General features: G+C 43.8%; 1 protein-coding gene across 1 annotated transcript in view; it reads left to right on the top strand.

The window, feature by feature from the left end:
* Positions 1-18207, top strand: part of BTBD16 (BTB domain containing 16) — a 59467-nt gene that overhangs the window by 28915 nt on the left and 12345 nt on the right. The window contains 3 exon segments of the mRNA XM_006143936.2: positions 1461-1530; positions 3085-3215; positions 10902-11021. Of these exon segments, the coding sequence (XP_006143998.1) occupies positions 1461-1530; positions 3085-3215; positions 10902-11021 (321 nt within the window).

Raw genomic sequence — 18207 nt, 5'->3', positions numbered from 1 at the left:
CAAAACCCCCCCAAAAAAAAAAAAAAAAAAGCTGCTGAGGGTGGCTCAGTGGTAATAGGGTCGTTGGTGGTAATAAACCCTCCAGCTCTCTGTAGTCTGGCTTTACTGATTATACATGTTACAATACGTGAAAGCATTATTGAATATCCTTTAAGCCTTTGTCCATGAGCAGTGTGTCTCAACTGAGTTTAGGAAAACCATTGGCCGATAATGAGTTCAAGATTGTAGATTGTACTTCAGTACAAGAGCCCAGTAGCTATTCTCTGATGCCCTGTCCAATAGAATGAAATTGACATGTCCTAGTCAGTTTTGTTGGAGAGAGGCTAATATCGGGTACAGAAGTTGAGTTCATGAAACTTCCATGATTTCACACTCCACCTGGCACGTCCGCCCTGCCACACACCTTCCTCACTCCCTGCTTACCGTTTTGGCTTATTCTCCCTTGGCTGTGCCATCCTTGCTGTTCTTTCAAGGTATGGAGCCTGCTCCTGCCTTAAGGCCTTTGTACATGCTGCTTGCTCTTCTAATGCTGAGCTGACCAATTCTTTTTCTCCTCCTCCTCCAGGTTTTAAATGTTACTTTTTGATTTCTGATCTAACTCCAATAGGTTAGATTCCTCCCTTTCGTCATTCTCATGGCACCTTGTACGTCAATGTTTTTAACCCTTAACACACCGTAAGAATGTGATCACCTGTCCAAATGTTTCCTTAATGTGTGTTACCCCACCAGCCCAGCAGCTTCCTGCTCAGCATGAAAGGCCTTTCTCAATATCTGGTGGATGGTACGTGCTCAGTGACTAGGTCCTCGATGAGTAAGAGAGCCAAGCAAATGCCTAGGCATGAGAAAGGGCCGAGGTTATTGACCAAAATTTGTTCTTTGAATCCATCTGCAGAAAGGAACAGGACTGGAGGCCCCTCTGAGCTACACTCCAATGGTCTGTAGAGAAAGTAACGCCTCAGACAGAGGATAAGCAGATGGCCATCCTGGCTAAAATTAACCTCATTGGACACTTTTAGGTGCTTTGTTTGGAGCAATAGTACTGCTCCCTGCTATCGAGATTACTTTGTTTTTCTTTCTGACAGAGTTGATCTCAAGCCTCAGCTCCCTCAGCCCTAGTTCTTTTTTTTTTTTTTAACTTTATTTATTTATTTATTTAGAGGGACAGAGAGAGAGAGAGAGAGAAAACGAGAAAGCCACGTTTGGAACCCAAACCACTGTCAGCCATGTGGGAGTCCAGCACCCTTAACCACCAAGCCACCTGCCAGCTCCAGCCCCAAGTTCTTTGTAATGGGCTTTGCTAGTCCTGTCCTCTGGCCAAATGGCTCTGTCTCTTAAATGAGGCTGCCCTCTCCATGGAAAAGGTCTCTGCTGTTATCTTAGAGCTGAACAAAAGCCTCTGCTCCTCACTTCTTTGAGAGCAGCCCTAGGGTCCCCTGGGAACAGCTGTTCTCTCTCTGCAGGTGTATAACCATGATGATAAAGGGAATCACACCAAGCACCATCAAGAACTTCTACCTCGCTGGCTGCAAGGTGAGGACAACCTAGGTGGGGCATGTGGCCCCAGTGTGTGTGTGTGTGTTGGAGTAGACGTTGCGGATGGAGTGGGGAGATCTTCAAGAATATCTGAGACTCAGATTTCACCCGTCAGGCCCGGCTCCAAAAACCAATTTGAAAGCACCCACTTAAGAGTAGCAGTATTTGATTTGGTCAACTGAATATATATATTTTTAAATCATCAATTTATTTTGAAAAGGATGTTTTAACACCAAAAAAAGCAGAATGCTTTAATATTAGGTGGGATGAGTAGCAGTATATCCTCTCCCCCCAAAATGGCAAATCATTTAGGGCAATCTTGTTGAAGCCGTGAGATCTTTCCCCATCTGGGTCCAGTGAGCACATCATGTTGGTAGTAGATGATGTAATCCAGTCTCTTGTTATCAGAGAGGGAAACTGAGACCCAAGAAGGGGAGAAGAGTGCCCATGATGACCAGTTGCTGAGTGGTAGTGCTGGGTTCAAACCTCGGGACTCCCGATTCCGGTTCCCTCTGTGAGGCCACCATTGACCTGAAGGGTCCCACAGTGAAACAGAATTTTTCTGTCATGACCCTTCGCTCACATACCATCAGCAAGCATGTCACAGTGCTGCTGTCATCACATCTCAGGCTGTTGGAAATGCCGACTGTGTCAAAGACTACATGGTCCTCACCTTCATCCTTAGTGGTATCTTTGCATTTGATCAGCATTTCTCAGCAAACTCTTTGGTCCCAGAAGGACCCCAGGTTCTGATGACATGCAAGGTATACTAAGACCCTTTCAAAGTCCCTAGCTCCAGGAAGCTTTATTCCCTATCCTTTAAATTCTTGCTTTTAAGGTGTACACACACAAATAGCCTCAGACTCCATGCGTGGTATACCCCTCAGGCCCTTCCATGATCAGTCCATGACTTTAGCCCAGGAGTTTCAACATGCAAGGCTTGTGGTCAGGCATGTGGATTGGGATCCAGCTCCGCTGCTTACTGGTAGGTGATTGCAGGCAAGAGCAGGAACCTTGAAGCCTCAGTTTCTCCATCAGTAAAATATGGAAAATAGTGAACCGACCTCACGGGGTTGTGATGAGAATTGATTGAAATCAGCTGAGTGCAGTGCCTTGGACATAGTACACACTCAGAAAGTGGTAGCTCCTGTCATTTGTGTGAGTCCATGACTTTAGCCCAGGAGTTTCAACATGCAAGGCTTGTGGTCAGGCACGTGGATTGGGATCCAGCTCCGCTGCTTACTGGTAGGTGACTGCAGGCAAGAGCAGGAACCTTGAAGCCTCAGTTTCTCCATCAGTAAAATAGGGAAAATAGTGAACTGACCTCACGGGGTTGTGATAATTTATTGAAATCAGCTGAGTGCAGTGTCTTGGACATAGTACACACTCAGAAAATGGTAGCTCTTCTAATTTGTGTGTTCAGTTGCAAAGGTTTGAGCACCTCTGCAGCATGGCATTCCCTCACAGCACGTCTGTAGCATCGCAGCAGGCCAGCAGAGGGTGCTGAGAGTTCAGCATACCTTAATCCATGGGCTTGCCTTGCTTTCTCAGTACAAAGAACAGTCGCTCATCACCGCCTGCGAAAAGTGGCTAGAAATGAACTTGGTCCCTCTGGTTGGGAAACAGATCCACCTCCGGAAAATCCCACAGGAGCTGCTCCACAAAGTGCTGAGGTCCCCCAGGTCAGAGCGGGTTCTGAGGATGCTGCCCTGGGGTGGCATGGGTGGAAGTGGGGGCTGGATGGGAGGAGGTGCTTTAATGGGGGCTGTATCCACACTCCTACTGGACACGTCCATGTTTTTCTGGATTCCAAACTTCCTGCCTTCCTGAACATGCAGGTCTTAGATGGCGACAAAATTCAGGGTACTGTGTGTGGGGTTGGGGAGCTAGTCCCCTTTTGTGCTCTTTCTCTGGGTAGAGACCTCTGGGTGCACGCTGTCTCAATACTCCACTAGGTGAAAAAGTGACTTTATTATCTAAGCAATTGAAAAAAAAAAAAATCCTGACATTAATACACATTCATTGTGGAAAGTTTAGAAAACATGGAGAAGCAGAGAAAGGAAAATAAAATCATCCACACTAAAGTAGTTTATATCTTCAACCCTGATTCCACTGAATAGCTCCAGATCTAGATATTTGACTGTCTGCTTGGCCTAGCTGACAACTAAAGCTAAAACCCAACTCTTAGAGCCTCCTGGGCCCTTACTGTACTCCACTCCCTCCCTAGGGCTCCTCAACCATCTGAGCAGGCAAGACTTTGAGAGTCTTTCTGGATACCAGTCACTGTGACCTCACCCTGATCATGAAGTCAGCTCTGCTTCCAAACTGAGCCCATGTCTATGGGCCTTTCTGCAATGGGCACTAACCCCAGCCCAAGGCAAACCTCCATCCCCCTTCATTCAAACCACTGAAGTGACCTCCAATTCGGAGTCTTGCTTTTGGTCTTAACCTCATTCTGATCACATTTCTGGCCAAAGCCTTTGGCTCTGTTGATCTACCTCCTTCATGTCTTGTATCGTGTGACAACCCTGGGGACCTTCCATAGATGACCCTGATGAGCTTTGCCACACAGGGTATCCATGCATACTGATCCTTTGCCCCTGCCAAGACTCCTCATTCCTTGACTAGCTCATGGAACCATTCCACGGTGCTTGGCTTTTTAGGCTATTTCCAATGCTTTACCAATATAAATAGCATCTGAATGAATGTCCTTCAATTTACCTTCATCTCAGATTATTTCACCACATTAAATTCCTAGAGGTGAAATTGCTAAGTCAAAGCAATTTTTTTGTTTTATTAGTCTTTTGAAAATATTGTTATTTGAAAATTTTAAAGAAAAATGACCAGAATAACACAAAAATATATCCTCTTTACCCTGGGTCACCATATCGTCCAGTTTCTGCCCTATCCGCTTTGTAATTTGCATTTATGTGAGTATCTATATAGATATAGACATATTTTTTTCCTGAACTCTTTGGGGGTAAGTTGCATACATCATGCTTATTTACCCCCAAATAAATGTGTTTAATAACCACTGTACAGTTAACAACATCAAGAAATGTAGCACTGGGGCCAGTAAGTGGCATGGTGTTTAAGGTACTGGATTCCCGCATGGCCGGGTTCGAGTCCTGGATCTGGTGGCTTGTTTCTTCACTCTCCCTCTTACTCTCTCTGGTCAAATTTAAAACTAACAATAATAAATAAAATAATTTTTATATGAAACTTAACATTAATATAACACTTTTACATCATTGACCCAATACTGTCTTTTATAACAATTTTCTCTCCTCCAATGCAGGATCCAATTTAGGATCACATATTCCATTTAGTTGTCATGTCTCTTTGGAACTCTTTAAAAGGTTCTTAGTACCTATTGCCAAGTTACCCAAGGTGTCTTCATTTTGGGGACATTTCAAAAGTGAAAACTAAATTCTATTAGAAACTTTAGTGGTATAATAGAAAATAAGTATTCATGTTTATGTGATGAAGAGCATTTTTATGAAATTGCTAAGTCAAAGCAATTTTTTTTGTTTTATTAGTCTTTTGAAAAATGAGATATGAAAATATTTATTCTACTCTGGATTGAAATGTGCTAAGTAGTGCACAGTGCCTCATGCGGAGATGTGAGATCTGTGAAACAGAGCACTGATGTTGAGAGAGACCATATGATCTAAGGAGATCCCAGGAAGCCCAACCCCAAGAACAATCCCGGAGCCCTGAGTGCTATCCCAGAGTCATTCGTTTATTTTGCTTTTTCTCCTTTGCTTCCACTTGTGCACTCCCCACCCTCCAGTAGAGTAAAAGTTTCACAATCACTGAAAAAAAAAGATAAACATGAATCCCTTAGACTTTTTGTAACACTGTCCCTCCCTTGGAAAGACTGAGCTGTCCCTCCCTGGTAGCATTTAACCAAAAATGAGGAAAAAATGTCTGACCAAAACCAGAATACTGGTGATGGGACAGGCCCAACACAACTTACGCTGGGCGGGAAAAGAGGTCAAGAATATTGGGCCAACTGTCTAGACTCATCAGCTTGGGCAGACATGACTGATGAGGAAACTGGGTTCTGCTCCTCCAGCCCCTCCCCAGGAGCTGTCTGCACAGTCTGGGGCTATCCCAACTCAAGGAGGGAAGAACGCTGAATGGTCTGGGTCGTATTATCAGCCTGTGTACCCTCAAGTGGGAAGTGGTGCTGGACAAGGGCTGATGGCTCCCCGGACTAGTCAGACGTCGGAGGGTCATCTCCAGTGGCTGCCCGCATTAAAGCTGGAGGGAAGTGGGAAGCAGAGGGTACAAAAAGAGGGTAGTTTGTTAGAAACATAACCATGCTATGTGTCTTAGGGCACTTGCCAAGTTTTGGGCTGCCTACTAGTGAATTTAGCACCACAACCTGCACCTCAAGGATGAAACTTTTTCCAAGCTAATTAAAAAAAAAAAAAGGAATTATTAAATTAATTAATTAACTATTTGTAATTTGACCAGAGAGGGACAGAGTTAGAGAAAGCGAGAGAGATAGAAAGTGAGAAAGCAAGCCACCAGGTCCTGGACTTGAACCGTGGCCAGCCGTATGGGAGTCCAGTGCCCTTAACCACCATGCCACCTGCTGGCCCCTCCATGCTAACTTATGTTGAGCACTTTTTTGTCATGAACTGTGCTAGTGTAGTGTTCCTTTCAATCTCCACATAGAACGGCTGCTATCCCTGAGATAAGAGGGCTAGGGAAGGCTGGGGCAGGGCCTCCACTGGGTCCAAAGTCCATGCCTAGCCCTCGGTGCTGCACCACCTCCTTGTTTGTTACTGAGGTTGAGGCTTCACAGCAACCGGAAGAACTGTGAGACCTGAGTTGTCCTGAGAAGTCAAACAGCTCCAGAGAGCAAAATGTGTGGAAATGCCAAACCCCAAGGTCAAGATAGAACATCCCTTAGCCCCACTTGGCTGTCCCTCTAGCCGCTCACCAAGCCCCCTGCCCCCCAGTTTGTGGTCATGGGTATTTGGAACAATGTCCACTTTGGCTTTTGGACCATTCAGCCTTCCCTTCCAAAGTCTCTTTGGCCTCATCTTCCTTTGAATTTTGCTTCCTACTTTGTAAACAATCTGGGATAAAATAGACACAGTTTTCCTGACCTTCTGGGCCTCTGGTTTTAATTTACTTACCTGAGCATTTGGTCTTCAGATAATTTTCTTCTTAGAGGTTACTGGGTTATCCTGTTCTACTAACTGTAAAATTATGAATCCTTCACTCCAAGTTCTCTTTTCCTGGAAGTCAAATTCCTGTGGAATTAGAATGGAGACCTCAGAGGGTCATCTAGTTCCTACTTATACAAAAGGCTACCTTGCAACCAGGGGCATTGCATCTCTTGGTGTTTCTAGTTCCTTAACTTCTTGTCTATGATCTAAGGGCTATAAAGGTCTCAGGAATTCCCTAAGGAAAGCCACCCCAGCCTTCTTGTCATGCCTCTCTGAGGCTTTCCCTCTAGTGTAGGATGCCAGTTCCTTTTGGATTCTGAAACACCATTAAGTAATTCCTGAAGCAAATGTTTCTCTGGTAAATACATAGCTGGTATGTACTGAGCGTTAGTTGTATAGAGAACACTTTGAATGGGTTACTCAGACCAATTCCTACAGTAACCCCACGGAGTGGGTACAATTGCCTGTGTTTTTTTACCTGTGGAATAGAGATTTCAGGAAGTACAGGCATTAGTCTAAGGTTCCCATGTAGCACGAGAGTTGGAATTTGAACTTGGGTCTGAGTGACCTCAAAGCCTGTGGTCACTACCAGCCCACTGACGTGAGGCCTTCTTTATTCTTATTGATAGCTAAGGTCAATAAAAATATTATTTCTTTATTGTAAACATTTTTTCAAAGGTAGGAGGTAATACAAAACATGATTGTACTCATACCTCAGATAAACAAGTAGTAACATCATAAATTAAGAAAACATTACCAATAAAGCAGAAGTCACCTGTGGTCCCCTCCCCAGACCCACCCTCTTCCTCCTTCTCTGCTCCCCTCCCTTCCTAAAGACAAATAAACCACCATTAGACATTGTGAGGATCCAATATATAAAGATCTTACTACATATGTGTAACATTGCTTTGTGAAAGTTTAAACTTTAGATAAATGCCTCTCATCAGTGATTGTTTTTTTTTAAAGAATTATTTTATTTATGTCCTTCATTGCTGTTATTTATTTTATATTATTTTTGAAATTAACCAGAGATAGAGAAGGAAGGTAAGAAAGCAAACCGCCAGGCCTGGGACTTGAACTGCAGTCAGCCATGTGGGAGTCCAGCTGCCTTAAACACCATGCGACCTGCCAACCCCTCATGGTGATTGTTTTATTTATGTATTTTGTTGTTGTTTTGCTATGATAAACAGTGCCACAATGTACATCCTTATTTTGTTTACATGAGTATGGCTTTCCCTATAGTCTATATTCAAAGGAGACTTACCTTGTTTATATGCGTTCACGAAAGCATTTTTTTCCTCAAGAACAAACACCAGTTTCATTCCAAATGATGCCAGCTAGCACCAATGAAACACTCACAGTACAGCCCAGTTGTCTGCCTATGTTGGAAGAAGGCTTGGAGTCACTGTGAGTTGCATCTTTTTTTTTAAGATGTAAGTTTTAATACATTATTTCTTTTTTGAACTTGAACGGAAGCTAGAACGGGATGATTCAAAAGATGACCTGTTGCAGCCGCGTAAAGTAGTGGTATTCTGTAGGGGTTCCCCTGGGCTCAGGGTTGTTTAGTGTTTTCACCAATCACACCTAGCTTTCAGGTGACTCTTTTATTTATTTTTATTTATTTATTTGCTATCACCAGATGAGGAAGCTCTAGAATGACTTCTCTTTCTGTTGCTCTCAGGAAAAAAGGATGAACTCGAATAAGATCTTTTTCATGGGGGAAGAAGAGCCCCTGTGGGATGTGGAGCTTGATTTTGACCCACAAGATTTCAAACATTCTCTAGAACTGAAATGAGATCTTGACTCTGAGCTGGAAGAACTCTTGAACGAGACCTGGACCTAGGCTTGAGCCTGATGGGGAGGATGAGCATGATGAAGATTGTAAATGTGAAGATCAAGACTTTGAGCGACTTCATCTATTAAATTTCTTTTTTTTTACCACCTTCTTCACTGCCATCAAGATTATACTTTGAGAGCTCAACATCATCTTCATCCTCATCCTCATATAATTTATATTTAGAAAGATCTTCATTCTCTTTCTCCTTTGCCCATAGATTCTTTGTTTTCTACTTCCTTTAATATAGATGAGAACCAACTGCTTTTCCTCTGTATTTTTTTTTCTTTTTATGTCTAAACTCATCGTATTGACCATCAGATTCTTCCCTTTATTTATACTCAATATTTTCTCTTTCATTAAACAATCACTATATCCTGTTCTTTCTTCTAATTTAGCATACATTGGAGTATCACATGGTACTTCTGATCTTCTGGCCCACTTCACACTACTGCAAGTTTTACATTGACAGTCATTAGCACTGAGCAGGCCTTGGCTGTTTTCTGCAAGTGTCTTTCCTATTTCATGCTCCCAACTTTCATCATGTCGGCCTCAGTTGTTTTCTCCCTGCCACACCGGTTACAGATGGTTCTTCCTAGCAAAATGTGTATTTCCACATTTCTTGTCAGGGAAAATCCAGTCCCCAATACTGACTTGGAAATTCTTGGTCAACATCTTGGAAGCCACCACCACAGCCACCCACAGCTCTGTCTTCATCAGTTCCATCTTGATAGAGGCCATGAGAGCTCTTAGATGAATGAAAATGTGTTTGAATGTCCTCAGTGTGTTTACTTGCTGCAGGAACTGATACGTTCAGGTACTGATACTGGCGTAAAGGCAGAGAACTTTACCTCAGTAATCATCCTTCATAGGGATCAGCAGTTGGCGTAATGGCTATGTCGCTGGACTCCCATGTACTCGACTGTGGTTCGCGTCCCAGACCCGGTGACTTAAACTCACACTGGGCTCGTGTGCGTGCATGCCCAAGATCCCGAGAGGAGAATGGAGGAGAAGGGATTGTGGTGTGGCCATCCCCCTTGGGGGTGATTTCTTGCTTTCTGTCTCTCTGTCTCTCTCAGTCTTCCTGGCGAGCACATGTGCCCTATAGCAAAAACCTCTCCAAAAATAAATAAATAAAAATAAAAATAAATAATCATCCTTCATAAATAAAACAAGGAATCTGATTCATAGAGCTCCAAATTGCTCTCCCATGTTACTGTAGGCCCCTTCTTGGTAAAATCTCAAAGAACATTCTGGGTTTGAGGACCTTGAATGTGAAGTTTGCACTGGAAATCATGTAGCTTCCCCAGTCCAGCTGACAAAATTTACACCAAACAGCTCTGTGAAGAGTCTACTCTTCCTGTCTCATCCCTGTTGCCCAGACAACCACAAACAAACTTAGCCCTGCCTGGCCAGGGTCAAGACTCAAGCATCCGTAAGTGGCCTAAGAACCAGATAAGAGAAAAAAGTTATACTATGTACAGAAATAGCATGTGAGGTAGGTGGGTGACATCCCATTGTCCTTTAGAGTCACAGTTTATCTTGGGTTTTACCCACTATGACCACTTAAAGTGGCGAATGTAAAAGCTGGAACATGTTTGGCCAGAGTGTTATGTCCATAGCTGGAGACTGCAAGCGTCAATGGGTTTAAGAAACATGAAAAGGACTTCTTGGATAATCATATACCATCGGAGGTTGTTAGAGAAGCTGTTTGTCCTTACTTCACAGAGCTGACATCACAGAGGGCAGCAGCCCCTCTTTGGAATCACCTGTTTCTTGAGCTGAGGCCTCATGCTGCTGCAGACAGCCTGTGGGCTCTGAATTTGGGATCCAGTACCCTACGTGCAAAATTTAATGTTATCATTAAACTTGGTCATCAAGATGAAGTACTTTTTTTTTTTTCTTGAGGGGATTTTTTTGCTATAGGGCACATGTGCTCGCCAGACAGACAGAGAGAGACAGACAGAAAGCGAGAAATCACCCCCCAGGGGGGATGGTCACGCGGCAATCCCTTCTCCTCCATTCTCCTCTCGGGATCTTGGGCATGCACACACACGTGCCCAGCATGAGTTTTAAGCCACCGGGTCTGGGACGCGAATCGCGGTCGACTACGTGGGAGTCCAGCGACATAGCCATTATGCTAACTGCTGGTCCCGATAAAGTACTTTTTGTGCTGTTTTAAAACCAAACTTCATGTAAAATATGAAGAAGAAAATAAAATTTGAAGCATAGGGTCAGTTTCAGTTTCTACATCTATAAAAGTTAAAGATTTCTCACTCTTAATTTTCTGACAGCATGTTGTCTTTTGCTATTTCTAAAGTTTCTTCTCCATCTTTTATTTTGGCCAGCTTGTTTATCTTCAATGAGTTTCATCTTCTGAAAATAATACTGTTGTGGGTCTACTTGCAAGTAAACCACAAAATTCAGGCAATTCCAATCTATGAAACCCTGCTGGCATATTTTAACAGGTAATTCAACTCAGTGTTGATTGATGAAATGTACATACACTGTGTTTTGTTTGGTTGGTTGTTCATAATATGGGGGTCCATCAGTGATATAATTGTTCATAGCGGTATTTGGAGTGCATAGACTGCAGTTCCTCTATGGGGCCTAAGATTATGGGATGCCTTCGAACTATTGAATTACTTGGAAAAGTAAATAACACGTAGGTGTTGTAATAGGAGATAATCATATGCTTCTGAGAACTTGTGCCAGTAATAGGCATGATACAAAAAGTACTACTTTTTCTTTTTTTTCAGGAAAACTATCATTCTACACTGACTTTAAAATCTTCACTTTAAATGTGTCTAAATCAGACCAGGCCATTCTCATTTACATCCCTATAAAACGTATGAAAATCTGTGTTTTATGAAAACACATGAAATTTGAAAATATAAAGCTTTGCAGGATTAATCCCATTTCTGATAGTCTCTAAACCTGTAAAAATGGGCCTCCTGAGAGCTCCTGGACTCCTTCACTGAGGGTCAGCCCTGGCTCTCCTGCTGCCCACCAGTCGTCCCAGCCTGCCTTGCCTCCTTTCTCGATCTGTCCATGATGGGGAGGCTCCCGAGAGCGTCTCTGACAGCCCCCGAATTGATTGCTTTGTATGTCCTGCCTCCCCAGGAACATCGTAAGACTTCATAATGTAGGTTCACATCACCCCAGCTCCTGGAGCGTTGGTGACCCTGTAGCCAAAGTCAGTCCCAGATGTCCTTCAGGACATCCTGCTCTGGACAGGAAACACTGGTGGCATCACCTTATTGTCAGGTTTATGTTTCTGTTCCCCCCCATAGACAGAAATAGGGCCTTCTAAGCGTGATGAGGTGTGTTCGAAAAAGTGGAGACGCTCAATTCCTTTTGCACATGAGTTGAGCAGACAAATGTCTTCACAGATTAATCAGCAGATTGACCTGTTTAAACCAAATTTCATTTGCATTGTTTCGAAGCGTGTTATCCAGCCCTAGAATATCAGTGCATTATGTTAACTAAAGAGCCGTTTTTTTTTTTTTAACTGTTTTGTTATTTGGGGAAAGCAGTACTCACGGCTGGAATTACATGTATTTTGCTTAGTTTCTATATAATTTGCTTCAAACCCAAATGTCTTAGCTCCCCCTCCCCATTCTTTTAATAGCCCATGAGACACTTTTTCCAGTGAGTCATGCAGACCAGGAGAAATTGCTGTTTGGCTCCAGGTCAGCTCTCGTACTGGAACCGTCTTCGCACCGGGAGAGAGGAAATGAGCTAGAATGGGGTGATTCACTGGTCTGTGTTTTCAGTGTGAGAGAAACAAGCGGGAAGGAGGGAGTTAAGATGTGTGCCCCCTCCACCAGAGGTGGGGTTTCCGTGACCTTCCGCAGCACTCCTGGGCCAGGAACTCTAAGGCTCCTCCCTAGACTATAACACGAGGATTTCTCACCAACGTAGCACTTCCATTTTCCTCCTAAATTTACACTGACTTGAATTTGACCCCCAAACCTTGCACGTCCACATGGCATTTCCGGAAGCCCCTGTATCCTGCACTGTTGTCCTTGTTGGAAACAACAAGCTTGTTTCCAAGTCATCCCACTGTCCCATCCTAAGCAACAGTGACAATACCTTCGAACAGGGCCCGAGTCCTCTCACAGCAGTGGTTGGCTCCGGGCAGCCTGTGACCTGCCCTACGTCACTTTTCTCTCTTTCTCTCGCCCTCCTCTGCCTTTCTCTAGAAAGTGTCAAGTCCAGGTGGGAAAAAGGGGCGAGTGTGGAGCTAGGATATTCTTACCCCTGTGGACACCCAGGTACACTCTCTGGTCACACCACCATCCTCCTGTCCTCTAGCCTGTTGGATCCTGGGATGCCTCTGGCTGACTGAGTCAGGGATTTGAACCAGGACGGCCATGTGGGATCCATTTTCTCTTGAGCAGCACTTTATCCCCGTGCCACAGAGCCGGCCCCCAAGAACATCAGTGTAGGAAGGAAACGTGCACATACACACACACACACACACACACACACACACACACACACACACAGAGGTGCACACACGTTTTGGATTAACCATGGTCAATTCATATAGATCATTTTTTGAGAGCTCAATGCTCTGGGGTTTCTAAATGCCATCTTGCCGGCATGATATACTACACTTTCACTCGTAGATCAGGTTGCCCCACGGAAACCCTTTGGGAGCACCCACTTCTCTTACAGTCTGATTCAGATCCCCATCCTCTGGACTTCATAGTACCCATGCACATCTCTGTGAGATTTCTCAGTTGCTTTTTAGAAACATTTATTGTGATTACCTGTTCCTAAGTATGGCTTCCACACTGGCCGTTTGTAGTGGAAATTGTGTCTTATTAACTTCCCACTCCCAGTTCTCAATATTTTTTTTAGAGGCTTTTGCCTTAGGGTGCTCACCAGAAAGAAACAGAGACAGTGAGAGGGGAAGTGAAAAATCACCCCCCAGGGGGGATGGTCACTCCACAATCCCTTCTCCCATTCTCCTGCAATCTCGGGCACTCATGCACACGCACCCGACGTAAGTTTCAAGTGGTCAGGTCTGGGACTCGAACCACAGTTGGCCACATAGGAGACCAGCGACCTAATCAGTATATCACCTGCTGGCCCCCAGTCCTCAATATTCAGTAGTTATTTTAAGTGTTAAATAATATTTTAAATGTTGATTAACGGTGACTTCAATCTCTGAAATAGTTCACTTTAACCTTGAACACTACTCTGTAAATGTCAGGTAAATACTGCGAGGAGGAACTTAGTGACTCTCCAGTCGGAAACAGTACTGCGTTTACAAGGGCCACAGTGTCTTCTTGGGAGTGATAACTGCAGTGCATGGAGCATGGGAACAGCTTCTTACAGATATGGAGACCTTGATTTGCAACTTTCTCCTTCTAGCCTTTGGCGCGATAGTTTGTGTCACGTTTCAAATGGGATTCTCTTCCCAGGGACTCAGGACAACTCTCCAGTTGCTTGTATATGCTTGGGCTCAGCAGAAGACTAGAAATTTGCCCCTTGCTTTTTTTTTTTTTTTTTATCCTGGCATGGCCTCTTCCTGGTGTCTGGGACAGGGCTGGATCTAAGTGACCTCTGGAAGGGTGGGAAAGTCAACCACGATCAGGTGAAACTGATCATAATATTGAGTCATCTGAAAAGTCATGAGGCATTTGTACATAAAAATAAAACATAGAAAAATACACCAGGACTTCTCCAATGACCTAATAATTAGAACAGATCTTTTCACCTTCAAAAACCTTTCTGATGGAGGAGGGACCAGCAGTTAGCATAATGGCTATGTCGCTGGACTCCCATGTAGTCGACCGCAGTTCACGTCCTGGACCCAGTGGCTTAAAACTCACGCCGGGCGCGTGTGCGTGTGTGCCCAAGATCCCGAGAGGAGCATGGAGGAGAAGGGATTGCAGCGTGGTCAGCCCTCCTGGGGGATGATTTCTCGCTTCTGTCTCTCTGTCTCTCTCTGTCTGGCGAGCGCATGCACCCTATAGCAAAAACCTCTCCAAAAGAAAAAAAAAGAAACCTTTCTGATGGAGAACTTTCTTTATGATTATTCAAGTTGAGGTAAATGGTGGTTTAGAAGCTCCAGGACAAAATGTGTTCAGTTTGTGTCAGTTCTTTAGTTACCTACTGTAGTAAATCAAAAAAGGGTAATGCTAAAAAAATCCCTTAAAGGTTAACTAGGTCCAGGGATGGTAAGGGGCTTCCTCAGGATCTTTTGCAAATTGGTGTTGGTGTTGGAGTTAAGCTGGGTCTTCCAGGTTTAACACATCATTTTACTTTGAGGTCTCAGGGTAGAAGACAAATCGTAACAGATCTGCAATTCTGGTCCTTAGCTGATTATTCAGCTAAGGGTCCCTTTCAGACACTGCAAGGGTGGATACTGGCAATGGGCTCACAACCTCACCGGAAGGAGATCACTGAAAGCAGCCAGCGAAGCCAATTCCCACGCGATTGTGACTTGTGGGTCTCTCTGACCTCTCCAGCTGAGTCTGTTCTTTCTTGTGCCCTGTTTGACCCAGACTTTGCAGGGCTGTCCAAGGATGGCTCCAGAAAGCCTTCTCCAATGTCACCTGCACACTGGGCAGATTCTTCTCCTAAACTTCTCCTTGCAGAGAGAATTAGAGCATATGCTGGCTGCCTGGGCATGCACTGTGACAAACCCAACAACGCCTTCGCCCACCCGTCTACACACTGTGCCCAAGGCAACTACTGAGGAGAACCTCTGAGCAGAGCCACCTAGCCATGCACTGCACTCCAGGTGCCCTGAGCCCACTGATTTCTTGAGGGAAATGCTCTATGATATTGCATCCACAGGGTGGTCAGAGGTCATGTGCCTCTTGTGATTTACAAATGGCATTTGCAGTTATAGCCACACAATCAGCATGAAACTGGGCTTCCCTAGTATGCCAAGACTGATCTCTTCATCAGAATGTTCATTTTTAAGGATATCATGAGTCATGGATTTTAGAGCCATTTAACTGTTTTCTCTTAGCATTGCTCCTTTAAGTCCTGTGCAGGGAAGCTGATGTATTCTAAGACAACAGGGTTTCTCATTACCTGGCTGTCATGCTTCTTGTCTTATTCATGTCCCCTCTTGCTCTGACCACTTCTACCTCTGCTCCCCTTCCACATGACTTTCTGGAATCTGAGTCTCCCTTATTTTTTTAGGTCCCTAAATATTTCTTCTCTCTCTCTCTCTCTGCCCTTTATCTCTCTCTTTAAGAAGGGATTTTTGCTCTAGGGCAGGTATGCTCACTGGAGAGTCAGAAAGCAAGAAATCATTGCCCAGAGGGGATAGCCATGCCACAATCCCTTCTCCATTCTCCTCTCAGGATCTTGGGTACGCACACACACACACATACACACACACACACACACACACACCATGAGTTTTAAGCCACTGAGTCTGGGACTTGAACCAAGGTTGACTACGTGGGAGTCCAGCAACGTAACCATTATGCTATCTGCTAGTCCTGGTCCCTAAATATTTCTGATTTCTAGTCTTTACTTTTCACTTTCCCCATGTTTCTTCTTGGCTTTTCATTCATACAGAGAAGTAGCAAAGCATATCTTCAATAGTAAACATAGAGGTCCTTAAATAGGGCATCTGTGATTATTGTTAGAAAGGATTCTGGGTCCAAATGACAGCAAAAAAATCTAGGATGGGAAAACCAGACACAGTGGTGTGCTCAGGAGGCCGATGCAGAAGGATCATAAGGTTGAAGCCAGCCTCGGCCACATAGTGAGACTCTGTAAAAAAAAAAAGGATGGGATCAATGGAAAATGGTATTTTTGGACTTTGTAAAAATTAGTATTTATTTCTTTTCATTAAAAAAAAAAAAAGAAAGAAAAGAAAAACTAGATTTCTGGGGACCAGCAGATGGCGTAGCGATGGCATCACTGGACTCCCATATGGCTGACTACAGTCTGACTCCTAGACCCAGTGGCTTCAAAACCACAATGGGTTCATATACATGAATGCCCAAGATCACAGAAGGAGAATGGAGAAGAGATTGTGGTATGGCTCTGGGGGATGATTTTTTTCCCATAGGGGATAATTTCTTGATTTCTTATCACTTTCTGAATTTAATATTAAATATGAGGTGAATCCAAAATAGACGGTAAAAAACATATTCTAATGAATCTTCCCAGTTTTCTCATTGGGGAAGGTGCAGAACCATCTTGACCACCAAATGACGTTGAACTTGGTCTTACAAATGCACAGACAACAGCAGACAGGGTCACTTGGGCTTAGGGGTAGTGTCATGGGATAGCCTGTATGTGCATGCACGTGTGTATGAGCTTGTGCACCAGGGCTGGCACTACTGGCTTGGAAGATAAATTGTGAGTGGAGGATTGGATGGTGGGACTAGGACTGGAGAGTAGACAAGGACCAGGTCATTCATCCAATCGATTTACCGAACATTTTGCAAGTTAAGTGCCAGGCCCTATAAGAGGTACTGAGAACACAATAGGAAACAAAGAAGATGCCAATCCCCATCTTCATGAAGCTTGCACGCAAGGAAGCAGACAATACATGGGGTGTATGTTAGGAAAGAGCACCCTTGCACCTGCCATTGACTGCATGTAAGGCTTCAGGCAAGCACTCTGACCATTGTTCCTGGAGGTAACAATGCCCTCTTACCAGCCTGATGATCTGACCTGTAGAAAAGGCCCACTGTGGCACTTGGCAGGTAGTACTCCTGGTAGTGACATTTATAGGTGATGATGAGGTAGCAACAGCAGGTTTTTGTTTCATCTACCACACTTGGGGGTTAGGCTAGAGGGCCATTTCCTGTTCTTTGATTTCAGAAGGTGCCCAGATCTTCGGTACTGAGTTCCATTTTGGAAAAAAAGCTCTGTCCTCATGAGTTATTGTTCTAAATATATCTATTTTTTTTCAGACTTCTATAGTTTAAATTATTACAAATATTTTTCAGAAAAGTAATTTTAAACTCAATTCCTTTTTTTATTGTAGTAAATTACATGTAACATAAAAATTACCACCTTAACATTTTTTCATGTACAGTTCAGTGACATTGAGTACATTCACAGGTCAGCTAATGACGTGGTAGTTAAGGCAGCTGGGTCCCACATAGCCCACTGCCTGGTTTGAGTTCTAGAGCTGGCAGCTTGAGGAAACATTCCAGAAGCATATACTTGCATGGTCAAAATTCTGAAAGGAGGTAGAAATGGAGGAGGAGGGATTGCGGTGTGACCATTCCCAGTAGGGGGCATTTTTTTCACTCTTCTCATTTCTCTCTCTTTCTCTTTATCTCTCTCTTTGATGAATATAAGAACTCTCTGACAATTTTTTCTTAAAGAAGTATATTCACATTGAATACATCTACAGGACTTTTTTTATCCTCCCAAACTGAAACTCTATAGCCATTAAACACTAACTCCCCATTCCCTTCTCCCTCAAACACTAGAAATCACCATTCCACTTTCTGTCTTTACAAATTTAACCATTCTAGGAACTTCATAGAGTAGAATCATACATACTATTTGTCCTTTTGTGCCTGGCTTCTTTTACTTATTATAATGTTCTCAAGGCTCATCCATGTTACTGCACATGTCAGGATACTGAAGTGTGTATTTGAAGGCTCAGACGTGAAGTTCTGGGGCTGAGGGCTATGAGTCTTGCACTCA

Source organism: Tupaia chinensis, unplaced genomic scaffold (assembly GCF_000334495.1).
Source record: "Tupaia chinensis unplaced genomic scaffold, TupChi_1.0 Scaffold000113_1, whole genome shotgun sequence".
Lineage (NCBI taxonomy): Eukaryota > Metazoa > Chordata > Mammalia > Scandentia > Tupaiidae > Tupaia > Tupaia belangeri.
Note: the sequence above shows the minus strand (reverse complement) of the source record. Positions and strands in the feature narration are given on the sequence as shown.